The following is a 19,866-nucleotide window of genomic DNA, read 5'->3' on the forward strand; positions in this document are numbered from 1 at the left end:
GTACTTGTTTACCTAAGTTAATGTTTTCGAATTGAAATATTGTCGAGTCTTGATATTGAAAATATGAAAGAATACTTTATGTTCCTTATGAAACCATTTGCAAGATAAATGCTGTATTGCTGTTTATTGTCTTTACTTAGGTTTAGTTAAAATCCTTATTTAGTTGACACCACGGTCTCGTATGTTTATCTACCGATTATCATAAGACAATGAAATGTATGCATTGATTGCGTGAACACTTGTAAAGCCACAGCATATTTGGAATGCTTCAATGGATATAAAGTTATTTTTCCTTGTTACTTTATAAAGGATTTGCACTCCTATTCATCCGTCATTTTCTTTATATATGAAAGAAAAATGTTTTAAATTCTTTCCATAGCTCGCTGCATGATGGATGCAAAAGTGTGGATTGTATGTAGCGTTGGTATTTTATACTTAAGGTAAGCCATTTAGACGATGTTTCTGCAAAATTCTAATTTTCGTGGACAAAACTGTCTTGTAGAAATGTATTTTAAAGAGAATATTTCAGGGTTTTTAAGGTGCGCTTTTAACGGACCTTTTATTACGAAGCAAAGTGTGGCAAACTATTACGAGTGTTAAGTTGTTAAAACTAAGATATTTGCGGCTGAAACCCTTCAACAGGTGTTTCGAAAATCGTTAGTAACACAATTCTGCAAATGGCTGCAGCGTGATTGGATGATTGACATTATTACGTGATGCTTCAAATGCATTCAATAAAGGTATAAATATCCGCCACTTTGTATGTGTCTTTGTAAGCGAATGGAAACGATATCAAGTTTCAATTGTCAAACTCATATTATAGGTGCATCGTTTAAGAATTATATTTCATATGCACCGTTGATCTTGTGCCTAATTAACATGAGTTAATCTTAAGTTCACTATAACATATTGCTCCGCTATGGTTAAAAACGTAAGTCTACCGGTGCTTTTTCAACGGTGTCTTAGCTCAGTGGTGTCGATGTTTCATTTGCAGTACTCAATGGTTGATTCGCAATCATTTTAAACTTCTTTATTAAGGTTGTAACGTTTTAGTTCGTCTAAAGATGTTTTGTGAGTAATGATAAGCATACAGTCAGGCGCTTTAAATTAATTTGCACTGGAAATATGTTAGTGATGTAGGGAGAACACTGGCATTATATGTAAGAAGATAATTTGGTAAAATGATGTTTAACTAACAGTTTTATATACAAAAGCTACAACCATATTGAATCGTTAACCGTTTGCTAAGCATACACTTGAATGGGAAAAACATATGACACATCAAACGACTCGAAGTCAATAAGGTTGGTTATTTCAGAAAATAAAAAATAAAGTGAATAATTTCTATGGCCAATACAGGCCAATAATTTACGAAAAATCCGGTTGCTCCGATAACGATAACGACTTGAACGATAACTGTCCATGAATCCCTCAAAGTAATTAACAATCTTTTTTTAAATTGTAATCTGGACTTAATCAGAAAGAGTCAATATTTATCCCTCTTTCTCAAAGCATAAGAATAAGTTCCATCACAATAATGTAGCATTATTTTTTTTCAGTGTTTGTGACGGCGGTTATTGCACTCAATACTATTCAAATTCAGAAACTTGTTCCCATCTTGTTCACTACTATACAACATGTGGCTGGTGGAGCGGATGTGGAAGATACAGGTAAATATATTTGTATTGTGTAGGAGGAGTAAGCGGTGTGGATACCGTTTAAAATTCTTCTTACGAAGCTAATAGAGCTTTTACAATCATAGGACAAAAAATACAATGTGCATTTAGGCTATATGGTAATTATAATTAACATACAAACTTAAACCAACTCCATTAAACGTTTCCAAATATGAATTAATTCATTTGAAATAAGTGTTTTTTCCAAATAATTTTTTTAATGTAATTATAAAATTATTCTTGTAGCAATTGGCCGTTAGATCGATGATTAACCTCGCACCCGATTTCATGTAGATTTTTCTTTAAATATTTGACCGGTGGGATCAAAATTAAGAACATTGGCTCATGTTTTTCATGAATAGTTTTGCCGTGAATGCTGCACCATTTAATGGGAAAGTCGTTGTTCTTTGTAGATGTTGATAAATTTAGAAATAATGTTCAATCAGCATTAAGAATATAATTTATTTGTCTTCAAATGTTTCATAACTATTTGAATTATAGTATTGTAAATTTTAAGGTTGTCTTTTTGTAATACTCTTAACTGTCTTATTTTTAACCTGAGAAGCACACTCGTCAAGTTGAATTTCCCGTTTAAGAGATAATGAGAACTGAGGAATTGGTATCTCCCAATTAGGATAAAGTATCTTATTCTATTAGGACTTAGAATATCTTTATTATGACTTTACACTTCCTAGTCTTTGTTAACTATCTACTTATATTAGAACGTTGTATCTCCTAATTAGGACATAGCATCTCCGTACTAGGACTTCATATCTCCTTACTAAAATTAAGTATAAACTAATATTAGGACTTTGTATCTACTGATATTGACTTAATATCTTCTAATTAGTAAGTTAAGTATCTACTTATATAAGGCCTTAGCATCTCTTAAATAGAGCTTACTATCTCCGGATTAGAGCTTAGTATATCATAGGATGATGAAGAGTATCTTTTGAAAATAAGACTGTGTCAAAAGGACGCCTCAATTAGGAACTACATGTATACAATTTAGGTGAACACAAAATACAAATCATGTTTCAAGACGAGCAATTAGATAAAATCATTTTTTAAAACGGTAGGTAACTATTTTGTGAAACTAGAAATATAAGCTTTTGCTAGAAATGTTCTTGCTCGCTTTTCGCAGTCAAATAAATGCAGGTTCAAACTTAAGTCCAGAGAATATAGGACACTGAAAACACCAACAATTTGACTGAATAACCAAATTATATCCTTTTTTACGCTAGCAAACCATTAGGTTTATAATATGCATCAGCCTTCATTAAGTACCACGCTTATTCGTGACATACATGATTTCTTAACTTTGCTGAAACTTATATATAGTCTAGGACATACAAGAAACGTTGAAAATATAAGTTTTACTCAAAATGACAAGGACTTCTGCTTTTTTAATTGCGACAATTATCTTTTTAACGCTATTTCTTGATTGCCTTTTGAGGTAACGTCTCTCTCTCTCTCTCTCTCTCTCTCTCTCTCTCTCTCTCTCTCTCTCTCTCTGCCCATTAGACTTTGGTCACATTGCTCCTGGTCCACGAATAATATTTGGCTTCTTGACCTGTTCTTTTAATTTTTAAAACCTTATTGACATGTTTATGATAGGTTAACATCATATGGCTGCTACAAGCAGCGCAGTCGACGCGTGTGTTGTACCGGATATCAGGGCCAAGATTGCAGTCAGCGTACGTTTTTCTGCTACATTTCGAAATACAAGAAAACTATTATGTTGTGGTTTGATTCTTTAAAATCATAATAACGATTCTAACCGTTCGCAATACGCCGTTTACTTCAGATTGAGTACACTGTGGCAACCCATTTGTCCGGCTTGGTGACCACATACCAAACACATAATATCAAATATAATGATAATCGGTTGCGTCACAAATTACTATGTTTTAACTATCCACTTATGTTCACTGAAAACATTTTAAAATGCGATTTGCATGTACGTAACTCCATAAACGCAGTCTATTTTTAACCGCAATACATTATTTCATGATAATAGTCATACACGATTCATCTCTTTTCAGCAATTTGTTTTGGATCGACTAGTTGCCCAAACGGCGGGACATGTAGAGCCCCGGACACGTGCAGTTGTCGTGCGGGATTTTCCGGAAAAAAGTGTTCAGGTATGACCTTTCGTGCCAAGATTTGTACAAAGTAATATTTGAAGGCAGATGTTTTATGTGTTTTAAAAAATATAGAATTAACAGCACAGATCGACGTTGAATCCCACTAAAAGTTAAAAGTCCTGCTGCAAAACCTCAAATCTTTAAATAAAATGCCCTAACTTCTATCTCTGAACACTGTGGGTAAGATATGTCCTTGAATAACATTTTATTACATTGCATATATTGACGGGTGTAAATCAAGCTCGGCGAAGTGTAATCACATCTGTTCCAACACAGAGGGTTCGTTCATTCCCTGTAGTTATTATTGTATTGTTCCCATTGATGTGGCGATACTTCAACGGGGTTATATCTGAGAAAGAGTATTTTAAGAGAGTATATTTCATGTATGGTTATATCTTGCTGTTCCGACACATCACTCTTTAATATCTGGAAAACAATAACCACGATCATGGTTAGATCAAGTAGACAATAGTACGATGTAAAATATTTAATTATTAGGTCATCAACCTTCTACCATCATCAGTATGCAAAGCTCATTCGTTCCTTAGTTGTCAGACCATATAGTCTATAAATGCACTTTCCCGGATATCGAGAAAGCTTAAATTGTTCAAAATGAAGAGAAAAACCTGGTTTTCTTTATATTTGTTTAGTAGAAAAAGCCCTCATGTGTCGATGTACCGACAGTTTGAGCTTACATTGTTTTATGTGACAACCGCCCTAAACGGTTTCTCTTCAACATGATAGATGAGGAATTGAAACCAGTATTGTCAATAAACACCGGCTTAGGGAATCCGCAGATTATCTCCATATGTTTTTTAAATAAAATTGTGTTAGTCATGAAATGAATAACAGAGGGCATACGTTGACATACCGATAGCCGTTCTTCGGGATCAGCTAAAAGACCCTGATGTGTTGGTAAAATTCTGATTACATCTCTTTGCGCCGGATCTACACGCGTCGATATCTGAAATGGGATGCATATCAAGTAAACCAATGATACAAGACGGATAAAGGCAAATTAGACACGAAACGAGAGATGCACACTATCACAAGAGAAAGAAAACATAGTGTATGAATATCAAATGTCGTTATCAATACAAACGTGGAATGTCAATGAACTTTAAAGTGCCAGACGAGAGGATACTCTTAATGATATAGGCAAAATGGAACATCAGTGAATAAGTGTTTCATTATATTACTTCGCACTCCTTTTGCGCTGTTTTAGATACACGCATATCCATTCAATTGTATTAATATTCTGAAGAATGCAATTCACTCGGAATACCCCTGATTTTTAATTTGCCACATCCCGTTTGTGGTACTATGTATGTAACATCCACATAATAGGGAGAAATCATTTACGGTTGTTCAAACAGCCGAATTTATACAAGAGAAATTGAATTATTCCAGATAACGGTTTTTATTAGCGGAACTTAATTTCTAAAATCTACACACATTCATGTGCTCCTGTAGTTGTGGCTATACTCTAGCGAGTGACAAAATATTTAGTTTTTTTTTTATATATATATATTCTGATTAAGGCTTCACAATTAAGCTTACCAGTAAGACATGCACAAATATATAATGTAGTGGTATCAACTTAAATGTACATATGTTTGATAATACTAACACAATTGAATTAAATGTTGTTGTTTTTTTACAGTCAATAAATATTTGTTAAACTCTTTTACTTAAGTTAAATGAAAAACGGAAAAGTAAATATCCTCTATTGATAACAGTTCCAATCTTCATTGTGACCTTTATGTAACGCATTAGTTTGGCCATATGTGAGTTATCATTTATTATTCAAGATGATGATGAATGCAATGACAAAACACACTCGTGTGATCACAATTGTACAAACGAAGAAGGTGCGTATAGCTGCTCCTGCAACATGGGATATTTGTTGGACATAGATAATCGCACATGTTCAGGTAAGATTGAAGCATTTGTTTTGAGTTAAACGCACGTTATATGGGTATACATATGACGAAACTACAGGGACGAGCCCAGCAGCAAAAAAGCTACGATAAACCCTGTTTAAAGGCATAAACTCAAAGCCTAAACAAACACAAAACGAGTGATACAGAATTTGATCTAGGTTTATCATGCAATTATTTCGCATATAAAACACATCATACATTCCACACATGTATCGAAATATATGTGTAAATCTTATATTACTTTCTGTACGTTAACATGCTGTGCGCAATCATTTTGGTTAAGTATTAACAACATTGTAGTTGTTTCTCTGAGTAAAGAACATCTATAGACTTTGTCAGATTTAAAGTATCGACACAAATCGTAGAAACCTGTTTTTGCTCTAACACATACATAGTCAAAATAGATCTGGTATATTTGTGTTTTTGTTTATAAAGATATTAACGAATGCGGTATCGATACACATGATTGTGAACAAATCTGTACGAACGAAAATGGTACGTACATCTGTTCATGCAGACCAGGGTACATTCTTGATACAGACGGACGCAGATGTGTAGGTACTTGTAACGATTAATAACTGCCTTTAATCCTTATTTTATGCCTTCATACATTTGTATTATTTTAAATTTAACAGATCTTAAAAATCGCCACAGTGAAAATGCGGATTTAAAGGGGAAAAACACCGATTGATAGTATTGAAAAAATAAAGATTATAACTTTTTTATTGCTCTTACACATACAAAGTGAAAATTAAACGTGTACATTTGTTGTTGTTCAAACATTATTGGTTCGTTTAACTGTTCCTGCAAACCAGGGTACATTCTGCACATAGACGAACGCAGATGTATAGGTACATACATCCTTGAAAAACTGCCTTTAATTCTCATTATATGTCATCATGCATTTGTATTATTTTGGATTTAACAGCTTTAAGAAATCGACGCAATACAATTGTGGATTGACAAACCTGAAGGAAAAACTCAGATTTTAAAAAGGATAAGAATAATTAGCGTGTCCTTTATAATTTTGGTAGCAAACAAGTGTGTTTTAACTTAAAATGATAAAATATTCTCTTTTTTTGTAATTTAATACCATCAAGGAGTCATACGATATAGTTTGTTTGTTAATCAGGATTATTTCGAAATGAAACAACACACTTTTATATTAAAAATAAATGTCCGTTTTAACGAAATCAGAATCTAAACCAATTTATTATAAAACTATGTAAACTATGTTTAACGCCTTTAATCACCAAAACATGGACCAAATATTGCAAAATCGACCCCTGCAAAATTATTTACATTGAAGCTAAATGTCAAATGAAACTGTGAATCGAATGCAGTTATTACGAAGAAATATCGTGCATCCAATATATGATTTTCAGAATGAAAATACACGTTTACTTACAGTACACACCACGAATTTAAGGACATCCCACAGTGCAAAAGTAGTTTGAGAAGACCAAAATTAAAACGTTTCAAAAGTTTTTCATATCTAGTTTTCATGAAAACTCTCATTTGGTAGTAAAACAATCTTTCTTCGCGACATGTTTGGAGTTTATCAAATTTTACGAAAGATTCAAATTTTGGATTAAAAAGCATTTGCATTTTTTTCGGAAAAGTCTGTCAACAATATAAATATGTTTTTTTTGTCAAAGTTTCCCAGACTACCTAATAAACAATGTCTTGTGGGTTCTTGTTGATATATTTTTAAATAAAAAAGATGTTCAATCAAATAATGATTTAAGCTTTTTTTGTTAAACTAATGCAAATATATTTCTTAAATAAGCTGCAATTACCATAACGCCAAAAAACATCGTTGATTTCATATCACTGACTATAGTATATTGACTTGAGAACATATATATTTTGGATCAAGACATTTCCGGTAAAATGCAAATGCTTTTGGATTGGAAATCTGATAAAATCTTCTTTCGTAAATCTAAACTCATAATTACAACTACAAAGGTTGCAAGAGAATATGAATTATGCTTGCAAAATATTGAACCTCAAATCTACATACAAATGGAATGTTTTAAAAAACATATCATTAGGTCCTTCAAATGACTTTTGCATTGTGTAAGGCCTTTGATATGTAAATAATTGTATGTCTATTTTAATTGATAGATGTCGATGAATGCAATGTTGGATCGAGGATTTGTAATCACATTTGTACCAACCTGAATGGGACGTACACATGCTCTTGTAGATCAGGATATACTCTGAACACAGATAATCAGACATGTTCCGGTAAACGCAGCGAAACCTTTGTTCTACCCTTAACGTTATTTTAAATAAAATTTAAAACATAACTTTATTGTGACATTTTGTTAAGTAAGCATTGCACATACTACTTGTTAACTACTGACGAGTCTACGTTGAAAACCAAAAATGAAGTAACAAGCAAAACATATACTGAACACTTCTTGACTAGAATTCATTAACGTGACCAAGAGAGAAATCCAACACTTACAATTGTCCGATGTATGAAAATATAAAGATGAAACTGATCTGTATGCATCAATTGTTTGTGTCTTCGTTGCTTATTGGTAAACCGTTTAAAGCGTCTAGTGGGATGTTAGGATGTTTTTACTTTCTGTGCCAAAATAGTTACTAATACATTTACCAACGATGAGTTCACAAACTCTACAAGCTGATCCTTGTGTAGTGGGCTCCAACTTTAAAGGTCATTCGTTTTACTACTTAAAACACCAACATGATATTTTTAGATTTTAAGTCTTAGATAAATTTCACATTTGCCAAAAAAGATCAATTTCTATGAATAAAACATAATTATATGAAATGGATGTGAAAGAAACAAACAATTTATCATAAATAAGAATGCATATGTAAAACAAGTGTAAAAACCTAAACGCTAACACAATTGAAAACATATATGTTTCTGTGTTGTAGAGGAGGTGAATCCTACCAGTATGGTGTGGATAGTTTCTATTTCTTCGTCCGGAACACTAGTTGCTGTTTGCGTGGCTGTCGTTGTGTTTCTTGCAATAAGGTGGTAACGGGGAATAACAATTCTTTTATTGTGTTTATTGAATTGCATTGTAAATCTTTATCAGCGTCTAAAATTGGCATACTGAAGAACAAAAATAATATCTTGTTCAACCAATTTTCTTTGCTTATGAATTTGTATTTTATCACGAAAATATTTGTATATGAGCAAATTGATTTTTTTACAGATACCACTCAAAGGCTGAGACAAGGATGAAAAATGATGTATCTTATAATAAAGGTTTCTCAATATTTATTATGATAAAATCGCTTACTTGTATGTTTGTATCAATTGTAATTGTGTATGGTTATAGTTTAACTGGAACAATTATAGTGTTTTGTCAGCTGAAGTTTGCTTAAAACCATACAATTAGTTTATTTATACTCAAAGTTCGCTGCATAATAGACATGACGAATATATACTTTATTTTATTGTAATCAAAGCAGTAAGTGACATAATGATCATAAAAAAACAACATGAAAACTAAATTAATTATCATTGATCATCTGTTGTTTTTTGTATTAAAACTATCCATTTACAGTGATAAATCGCTATTTGGCAATAATACCGATCCCTAATCAATAACTCCACCCCACTAGGCCGATAACTTGCCATGGTCTATGATTACTGTTTTAGGCATATCTATAGTTTTAACTATTTTTGTTTTTTATTGTCAATATACGTTTATTTCGCTTAAGCATTGTTTAGAGGTTCAAACTGTTCAATTTCTAAAAACTGCTCATTTTAGAAAAAAAAACAGTCCTAGAATGGATGCGTACTTTAAAATCAGCTTATATTGTTTTAACTTGTTTCAATGTCTTTATTCATATCTATTTTAGCTTAGAAACTGTTTACTTCGAATGTCTTGGGAAGACGGAAGATCAGACCTGCGCAAACCAAGAGAACGTGTACAATTCTTTATCGGGCGACGCTGAATATTGTTATGCTCTGGAAAGATGTCAAGACGATCAAAAAGTATCAACAGTAAACGCCAAGGAAAATCCCATGTACATCAACACTATTTGAATGTCATATGTCCCTCAACCATGAGATTAAGGTAGTAAAACGACTCTATTTTTTAAGCGCATGGAGTCAAATTACATTCACATTGCTACATACAGAAACGTTATTTGTTTTAAGTTTTATTTTGCTATAGAATGAATAGTACGCGATAAATACGTTTATAAAATGTTAGTGTATTCTTTAGATAAACGCGGTGTGTGTCTCTGAACAGCAATTGCTGTTAGCGGTTAACTAATGTTATACAATTAATGGTCAATATGTATACATGTATTTGGATAATTTGAATCTCAAGCACACGCGCACACAAACACACACACTCACACATACGTGAAAACGCACACACACACACGAAAACACGCACACGCACACACACACACACACACACACACACACACACATATGTTATGGAATGTATACTAACTTTAGTTAAAATACTTTCAATAAACAAGACATATATCTATGAATAACCTTTGAATACGCAGATAACTGTTTAACACTGTCTATTGATCTAAACAATATTTGACCACCGCTTTTATAACTATTGTTTAAATGTTTAAATGCGTATTCATATATTGATTGCTGATTAAATACTTATACTTTTTATTCGTGTACAATTTTGCCAACTGTTTACTAAATGCCCTAAATGTCATTATTATAAGAAAGGGCACACAAATGAGACCAATAATCGAGGGAAATAACTGTGCCCAATAAAAGAGTGTAAATGTGGTTCAATAAACATAACTTATTGATTGATGCACCGTTTTGGTTTCGAAAGATGCGATAATCGTGTTTCATAATTTAATTAAAACTGCACTTATTACGAAATTACGTGTACCCTGTTCATGTATTGATCTTAAAAAAGCATTTGATTCAGTTAAGGAATGCATTGTGGTACAAACTTTTCAAAAATAGTTTGAATGATCCCTGATCTCAATAGACCGACAACAACCGACCAGTACAATCACTCGCCCATAAAGTCCCATCAATCTGCATAATAATGACACTGGCAAAACAACCGACCAGAAAATCGAGATGCGATGTAAAAATCTTACCCCACCCGCAAACTCAACGATAGTTAATTCCATTTCTGTGGTGAATGAAAAAATCCCACTTACATCAGAAATGAATAATCTCTTTACCGGTGCAGTTCTGATCATCCAACACTATCAACATGAATTAAATCCATATAACTTGGCGATTGCTTGTAATCATTCGTGATCTTGAACCATGACCTGTGTACTGTAGTCTGTGACTTACGGAATAATTGTTACATCATCAGATAATGTTTGGTGACTGATCCATGTTTATGCACTTTTAAAAGCTTTTTTATGTTTTGAATTGATATTGTCGTATCATAATGCAGTAACTTTGACAATAAACGTATTGAAAAAAGGTGAACAGTTTTGAGAACTATTTTGGGGGCGACTTAAACATGGATACCGAGTGTGCTGACGTCAACAGAGAAAAAACAGTTGTCCCCCTTATTTTTTTAAGATACTTAATTATTTTAAGGTTATTTAAAGTGTTTAATTAAACAAATTATCGGCTCACCCGATAAAATCCCCCGCCTTGCCAGATAAACTACCTCCATCCACGGCACTAACCTAGTATTCTCTATTGATTGACAATATTCTTACGTATAATTAATGCTTCAAATATATATTTACACAACCTTAGCTGACCTTTCTTGTAATTGACTGTAACAAATCAACAAATTGTATCATACTAGGTATTACGTAGTATTTTATATTTTGAATATTTCAAGCGCAAATTAATATAAGCACTACATACACAAACAAAGTGAAACTCGTCCTCAGTATCGCCTGAGTCACAAATTAAACAATATCTTTGTCTATGGGCTACACGGTTATTTCTGTAACGACCAGATTCAATTCTAAAGGGATGCGATGAGAATCGAAGTTTAATGAAACTTATACGGTACTTGAATGGTATACAACGAAAGTAAGTAACATATTCAAAATTATTTTTACCAACTTAAACAAAGATAAGCTTGGCTAGCTTGGACATGGTTATTCCAGGTTTGTTTGAATTCGTCGGTTAATTGTTCTTTAAATACAATGTCGAAATTCTTTGAATCTACACATAAAAGGTTTTACCAAACATTTGCATATCCAGAATTTTCTATAAGTAGACTGCTTAACATGCAGTAATGATATGCAAAATTTGAGATGGATTCACTCCAACCCTTTGCTTTTTAAAATACAAATCTGTTATGTTACATCTAAGAACATTGAGCGCTTTTAAGCCTTTCCAGCTATTGTAGCTTGATTTAAAACAAAATAAGCTGTATAATTGAACAACGTTCCCAAATTATTGACATTAACAACAGTATAGAGTAGAACATTATTAAAAAAACAAAACTTTTTAAAATTACGTGTGTGTCCGCGTTTAAGAAAAACTACAATTTAACTTTTAGCTGGATTGACTTCGATTCCACATGTTTTACCATTATATTCAAACAGTCAAATAACATCAATATAAAACATATTTCTTCTAAACTTATGCCTGAACCAGCAGTATCTATCAGGTACAATTCTAAATCATCTAAAAATAATATCGGAGACAAAACTTCACCTTGTTTCAAAACAATGAAACATTAAAAGAGTTACCACTTATAATTTGTGCTCGCACTTTACTATACATGTCCATCACAATATTTAAGACCTTGCCACGAATTCCCATATTATATAACTTCAGCCATAGCACATTTCTTTATATTCTATCAAATGCCTTTTTAAAATCAATAAATGCACATGCTAGACAACGGTAATAACTCTGAACTTATTTACATCGGTAGGAACATTCTTTTTAAATAAAGGTATTAAAATACCATCCATACATTGAAAGTAGGTTTGGATGATTAAACACTTAAAAGTTCAAAGCAATGCTTTCAGTTGAAAAATCCTGTGTAGAGCAGTGTTACTCATTTTCAGATTTATTAGATAATTCATTTGACTTACTTCAACGCCAATATAATTCGCCGGTATTATACGCACTGTTTTCTTTGAAGATTAAATGTTGTTTTTACAGCAGAATTTTGATTGTGGAACTGCTTTTTTTGGTATAATGATAACGCTTCCTGCATATGATATGATTATTCTGAGAAACTAAGTTGAAATTTACAAAGAATTTTAAACCATCTATGCGATTTTTGACAAACTGGAGGTGTACATGTTCTATCTTGTCAAGGGATATTGTTATGTCTTCCTAGTTCAATGTACAAATTGTGCGAGGACAATATGAGTTAGCTAAAACATTTCGATATTTTATTTTATCAAGTATTACCATGTAGTTTGACAGTTGGAATGTATGCTTAACTTCCTTATATAAATACAAATACATGAATTAAAAAAAAGTCGACGTCTTTTATTCGTTATTTTAATGTGCCATATATCTTCCAGATTTGGGATGAACCTAGGTTCTAAAAATGTACAGAATGAACCAGCAAGCATTTTCGTAAATAAGCCGATTTAACTCCAAAATTGGCTGTCTGCATTCGGAAAACAATAGCAATACTGTTATTGGCCAAAACAAAGCATCGGGTGGGGTTTGTACGCAAGAGAAGGGTATTAAATTGTTGTTTTGAAGCAAAAAATGCATTGAGTGAGTCGGGAAGCCTAGTAAGAACGTACATTGTTTTCACGAGATATTTTAATACAGACATTATTTTGATCTAAAACAAGCGTCTTCGTAAACGAGCAATTGCTCTTCATTCGGTGCACAAGGTCGTTTCTAAAAATTATCGTTGAAACATATAAAAAACAATGGTAATACACACCGAATCGAGGACGTTTATCACTCAAAACAATGAACCGGGAAGCATGGACGCACCTGACATTACTGCCCTTTCCCTGTATTGGTCCTTTAATTTTGCCATGAGGATACACTTATCTCTTTGTATAAATGAAGAAAATAATTAATAACGCGATTATGTCTCTCAATATATAGCGGAAATCTGCCTAGCTCTCATAAAGTGACAATGAATGTGTGAAGCGCTTGGCATTAAGCACCCACAAGCAAAGTTTCCTATGCACCCTTTCTATCACCTCTAGCTGAATATAACCCCACGCTTCTGAATTATAGCTATTACTTGACAAACAAATGCATCAAACAAGTTGAACATTATATCAATAGGGACCTGGTTAGGTTTGGTCAAAGCCTTAAGTGAGTTTATAGATCACGAGGCTTTGCCAGCCAGTGCATTAGCCGCCTGCTTGAAAGATTCACCATAGGATAATACTGCACCGAGATTGTTAACAAAATTGACTGTTTTAGCAGCTTGATCATTGTACGTCCATATATATCATTTCTAGCTAACCGACCACAAACTATTTAAGACTCCTGCAGGCCTTCCCTAGTTTCCGACAAAGTAGCTGCATCGTCTACGAATAACAACAAATAAACCGAATGCTTACCAACTGTCAGACCTGCATTTAAACCTTTTTGTAAATGAAGTTCAATACCATTGAGAAAAGGAGAAAGAAAATCGGGGTCTTTATCTCCCTTTGAAACAAGCCAATATTACTGTCAAAGAAATCTGACAAAGAACCAAGATGTTTAATACACATTTTCACCTCACTATACATCGACCCCAGCAAAGACAAATACTTTCCATTTATACCAAGTTGGATAAGTTTAAACCAAAAGCGCCCTCTATAAAAAAATGAAAGGTGTGCATGATTAGAAAAAGTATTAAAATCCTCTTCACTGAAATGCCCTATTGAATCAAAATTATCAAGAGAAGTGATTAAATAATCAACAACACTTTGCCCATTATAGGTCATACACGTAAAATTCCCAGTCATTTTTCCAACGACCATTTACTATACGAATATTTTAAGCTTTACAAAGGTCAAGTCGATAATTACCGAAGCGCTTGTAACGCGCATGTAAATATCATAATTTGTTTTAGGGAAAAATATATCAAACTTTAACCAAACAAGACAATCGATATCATTTTCAACTACATGTACTTTAACGCCTTTTCTAATACGATCTTTAACATATATTATTAAGCTGCCACAACAGTGCTTTGCTTTGCGATTCTGGTACTTTCTGTATGAATGTATAGGATTACTATAGCCTTTCAAATTAATGTTTGACTTACTATTTGTCCAGGTTTCGTTTAAACAAATCATATTCACACAATATATTTCGAGTCCGATGTTTTTATTGATCTAAGTTCTTTATTGTTCCATGAGACACATCTTAGCACATCCTCACCGCCGTCATACTCACCGACTCTATAAAGACGCTTTTTGATGAAAAGTTTGTCGACCCTGATGAACGATTCCTACCCATCACGAAACTTGAGCATAGCTGGGATCGACTGCCGGCTCCTCTCTATGATTTCTCTCGGGAACTGCCCGGAAACACCGATGGAACCATCCTTGACCTGGCGGGCTGCCTGACGTACCCCGACCCGATTCAGGTAGAAGGCGAATTGTGCGACGATCGGTCGCGTCTTGGCTGCTCTGTAAAGGCCTATGCGATGGGCGCGCTGGATCCTTATGCCATTTGAGGCGTTTCGGATATTAAGTTTATCCTCGATTAATTTGATAACGTCTTTTTCACAATTTTCGTCTCTTCCCTCGGTGACCTTGTGAAATAGAAGGTTATCCCGCATATTGCGATATTTTAAGTCCTGTAATTCGTCTTTAAGAAAGTTTTCCTTTCGCATTAGATCTTTTTCATATTTTTTTATTTTGTTTTCACCAGTGAGTAGAGTGATTCGTGTTATTTTTATGAATCCGTCACTGTTTCACTATCGAAGTCACGGCTTATCTCAATGTCACGGATTTCCCCTCAAAGTCGCTGATTTTGTGATCAATTTTGTTTCATTTTATTATTTTAATTTGTGATTGGATATATTGAAGTTTTCTAAAATGGCTACACGGACATAAGGAATACTACGGTTAAGCGCTAGTTATTTTAGGAAATAAAAATTAGTAATATTGTTTACATGTTAACGTCATTCCAATTAAAATCACACTTGTCATGCCACTATTCATAAAATAATGTTATTTTTATTAGCTTCGTTTAATTTGTTCCATATGATATATCTTGATATAATCGCAACTAGCATTACTTTATTTAAGGGTTTGTCGCATTCTTTCTTCGATTATGATGTATACTCGCAGTAGGGCAAGCCAGCAAATTCGCAAAGTTATTTTTCATTACGTTTTAAACATTAGCAATGTCTTCTGTAACTGCCTATTATTTCCTTAAAAAAAGTAAACGAAAATACATTCCGGTTTAAGAATAGGTAATAATTGTTATGTCGTAACTATGTCATTGGTTATTTGCCGCCGTGCATACCCAGACGGAACGCAACAATGAAAGAAACAATGATAACACGCATAACTCCGTGGGTGTCATACAATGTGAACATCAAGTTTTATCTATACAAAGGACTAAGCCAATGTACGGTGTCGCTCTTCACGATAATTTGTTTAAGATATGTTATGTCTCATGAATGTTGTTATATTTAATGCTGAAAAAAGAATATGTATGTAAATATGACTGTAAATATATAAGAATGATGCCCATAATTGAATAACCTCTTTAGGAAAAAAATATTTGATTTACTTAGTGCAAATGCTATTATTTCAATTCCGCTAGTAAACAATTTTGATCATGTAAATAATATCTCGCTCCCGATATGTCGAGGGCTTAGCGCAAAACTGTTGTTATACCCCCTGTTTCTATATTGAGTTATCAGCGTCTTCCACTAAGCCCGTATGAATATTATGGTACGCTGATGACATTTTACATACACTGTACGTGTCATTCGTTTGAAATGCATTCATCATTATAAGGAAGTAAATAAAATAAGTATTTATTAATATTTGAGTTTTCCTCAACTTACGAGGATATGATACGTTTGTAGTTTCCATTACCTTTTCAGTCAGTATGATTTTTTGCTGATTTGAGACAATCATGAATAACAATACGGCATATAATATTTATGGCAACATAACAGAACAGAATTTATTCGCCTTAAAAGTCCAATTTAAGGTACAATAATATTATTTCATTGTAGAAAACACTTTAAAAGCGCAGAATAAAGTTTTTATCAATAGCATTTTGCATTCATTATTATGTTTAACTCATTAGACAATATGATCAAATCAGATAAGAAGGGTATGATTTGTTAATAGATAAACATGTAAACACTATACAATATTTAAACTATTGCACAATAACTATTGTTTGCTTTTGGAAACATCTGCATGTTAAATACTGTATCGCTGTTAATTTTATTTCCTTACTTTTCGTCAATACCTTTGTATAGTTGACACCAGGGTATTTTTTCTTCTATACCGATTACCAATAGATAGTGAAGTCTTGACATTGATGGCGCGCATACCTGTTGAGCAAACATAATTATTTCATTGATTCATTGTACATGAAAAAAACTTCCTAAGGCCTTTTATTTTTTATTGTTTGTTTAACGAACCGCCATAATGAATATGTTCGTAGGCGGAGGAAATAAAATGAAAAATAGAATTTCAAAATCTTGTTTTATTTTTTGGTAGAAATTAAAACATTAGTTAAACAGCATCCGGTATAAGTTTGCAAATCTGGTTTACTTGCAAACTTAGTTTTTTTATTATCTTAGATATCAACTTCAAAAGCGACACATTTGTCCATTAAATTAGAAATATTTTAAGTAAAATTAAAAAAAAAGTTTTAAGAAATATGAAAATTTTAATTCCAAAATTGATTTCTCCCGTTGGCCACCAATTGGATTTTAGGTCCCCCGCGGGGTTTTGGCAAACTCCAATTGGAGAATTTTCCAGATGAGCCGAAACGGGGGAAAAAATCAGCAATTTGAAAAAAATCAAATATTACAATTTGGAACAGAAAATTACATTTCTATTTATGTTTTGAGTACTAGAGTTATTAACTTTATTAAAATCTAAAAAAAAAATCAAAAATTATGATTTTGTAAAAACGGTTCTCCAATTGGAGAAATTTCCAATTGGAGAATTCCACAGTCAATTTCTATTGATAAAATTCACCAATTGGAGAATACAGAAGTTGGAGAACACAGAAGTTGGAGAAATCACCAGTTTGAGATTTCCACAGTATTACAGCTGCTGGGTTAAAAAAAAGTTGGGATATATACATGTCATCATATAATTGCTAATTAATTTAATATTGATAGAATATTCAAGAAAATAACAAATGCAAGATGTTAGTTGTTACCTGATTTCGCGTATACCATCGGCATTTTCAACTTGTGTGTAATCTAAAGCAGTTTTATTATATACAACTGCGTCAGATGTGTAGTTTTATTATTCCTTTTCAGAAAACTGTTTTATCAAAATGCATATTTCACTAATAAATCTAAAAAATCAAACTGTTTGCTTAATTTTGCATTTTCCAAAGATACTTCCTGGTGGTACTTGGTTATAATATTGAAATTTTAATCGACTTTGAGGTTAGAGAACACTGAATGTGTTCCTTAAGACCACTCGGTCAAGGATTACCCGTGAAAGCGCAAGCACTTGCTTCAAACGAATGTAGGACTAAGTGAACCACTTCCCAAGTGAACCAGGACTAAGTGAACCACTTGGTGAGACGAAGTGAACCATCTATATGTTATATAGGGAATATTGTCTTAATGTTATATTATGCTTTAGAGTTTATTTTCCCGGTTATAAATGATTTAATAGGTAATGAGAATAAATTGTTTATCATATCAAAGTGTTTAATTATTAGAAGTTTGTATTTTGATATAATAATGTTTTGAAAAAAGAAAAGAAAAATGAACAACAAAATTCGTTTTTATTTAATCCTTATAATGAATATATTATCAATACATCCTACTTTGTTGAATTTTATTCCATATATATGTTAAAAAAATCTCTATGTTTATTATTTACACCTCAATCATCTCCCAAAAACAAAAGTCTTAAGTGTACTTAATGGATAATTGGCCTTATTAATTGGTAATTACTAATTAAACAGCTCACTTACAGAAGCTGTGAACAAACATAGTGACATATACTTTCATTATATCAATTATTTTTTTCTATTCGGAATTGCCAGTTCATGATCAACAACACGTTTATTTATTTATTTATTTTTTTAAAAAACAAGCAATACATACACTATAGAAATAGAAGTGGAACAATATAATTTATGAAAGGAGGTGAATAGTGAACATTTTGAAAATGCTTTAACATTATATTGTGATTTCATTAACAAAAGTGTTCATAAAACGTTTAGAAATGATGCAATGGGCAATTTGACTTAAAACAATGTTTACAATATTATACTCTTTTTGGTCAATTTTGTCACCTATTACTATATCTTAAATTCTTTCTGTGTTCCACATCTTTCAAAAAATCTCATGTATAGCATTCCAGAAAGTTGTCAAAAATGGACATTCAATAAAAAAAGTGTTCGTAATCTTCATTGCAATAAATACATGAAGGGCAGTCCTTCAACTTCCGTGTAAATAAATTTAAATTCGTTGCTACATGATTATGCAATAACTTTTTTATTTTAACTATTGTTTGACTTTATTATCCACAATGAACAATATAGTGCCAAGAGTTCCAGCGAATATGCTATATAATTTATGTTACTATCATACAGTGAAAATATCTTAGAAGAACTATTTTAATTGTCATGAAGCTTAAAAGCCTAAGGTTTCATGCCTTTTCAATTTCTAACAGCTAAATAAACATCTTTAACTGTGTAACAAATGTGTGAAGTATTGCATTCAAATGGCGATAATTACTAGTTATTATCACCTTTCAGGCAGTGTGCCATCACACAATAGCCACTATATAATGCATATGTGGTTCACTTGGTCCTGAAATGGTACACTTAGGAACTGGTTCACTTGTGAAATGGTTCACTTCGTCCTGCACCCGCTTCAAACAGGGTCCTTTAATTATTTTTCAAAGCACCGATGAAGGGGTACAACTTTCATTGGTTAAATCTAACTAAAATAAACAAGCTCGATTTTGCTAAAGGTGATTAGCTGATAAAATCACTCTCTAGTCCGTTTCCTGGCCAGAAACTGTTAC

General features: G+C 32.6%; 1 protein-coding gene across 1 annotated transcript; it reads left to right on the top strand.

Annotated features, from left to right (window-relative positions):
* The first annotated feature begins 262 nt into the window (after positions 1–262).
* Positions 263–10,400, top strand: LOC128212399 (matrilin-3-like). The gene is made up of 9 exons (XM_052917838.1): positions 263–440; positions 1,560–1,670; positions 3,294–3,373; positions 3,722–3,820; positions 5,635–5,757; positions 7,894–8,016; positions 8,680–8,782; positions 8,964–9,016; positions 9,616–10,400. Coding segments are annotated over exons 1-8 (693 nt in total). The 5' UTR covers positions 263–387; the 3' UTR covers positions 8,965–9,016; positions 9,616–10,400.
* Positions 10,401–19,866: the final 9,466 nt, after the last annotated feature.

The sequence above is a fragment of the Mya arenaria genome, chromosome 12 (genome assembly GCF_026914265.1).
Source record: "Mya arenaria isolate MELC-2E11 chromosome 12, ASM2691426v1".
In the NCBI taxonomy this organism is placed as follows: domain Eukaryota; kingdom Metazoa; phylum Mollusca; class Bivalvia; order Myida; family Myidae; genus Mya; species Mya arenaria.

Bases quoted from the DNA above. Each gene is read 5' to 3' on its own strand.
- LOC128212399 (XM_052917838.1), top strand. From the start codon at position 388: ATGATGGATGCAAAAGTGTGGATTGTATGTAGCGTTGGTATTTTATAC. The intron at 3,821-5,634 runs GTATGACCTTTC...TTATTATTCAAG, and splicing joins TTCCGGAAAAAAGTGTTCAG to ATGATGATGAATGCAATGAC. The intron at 8,017-8,679 runs GTAAACGCAGCG...TCTGTGTTGTAG, and splicing joins AGATAATCAGACATGTTCCG to AGGAGGTGAATCCTACCAGT.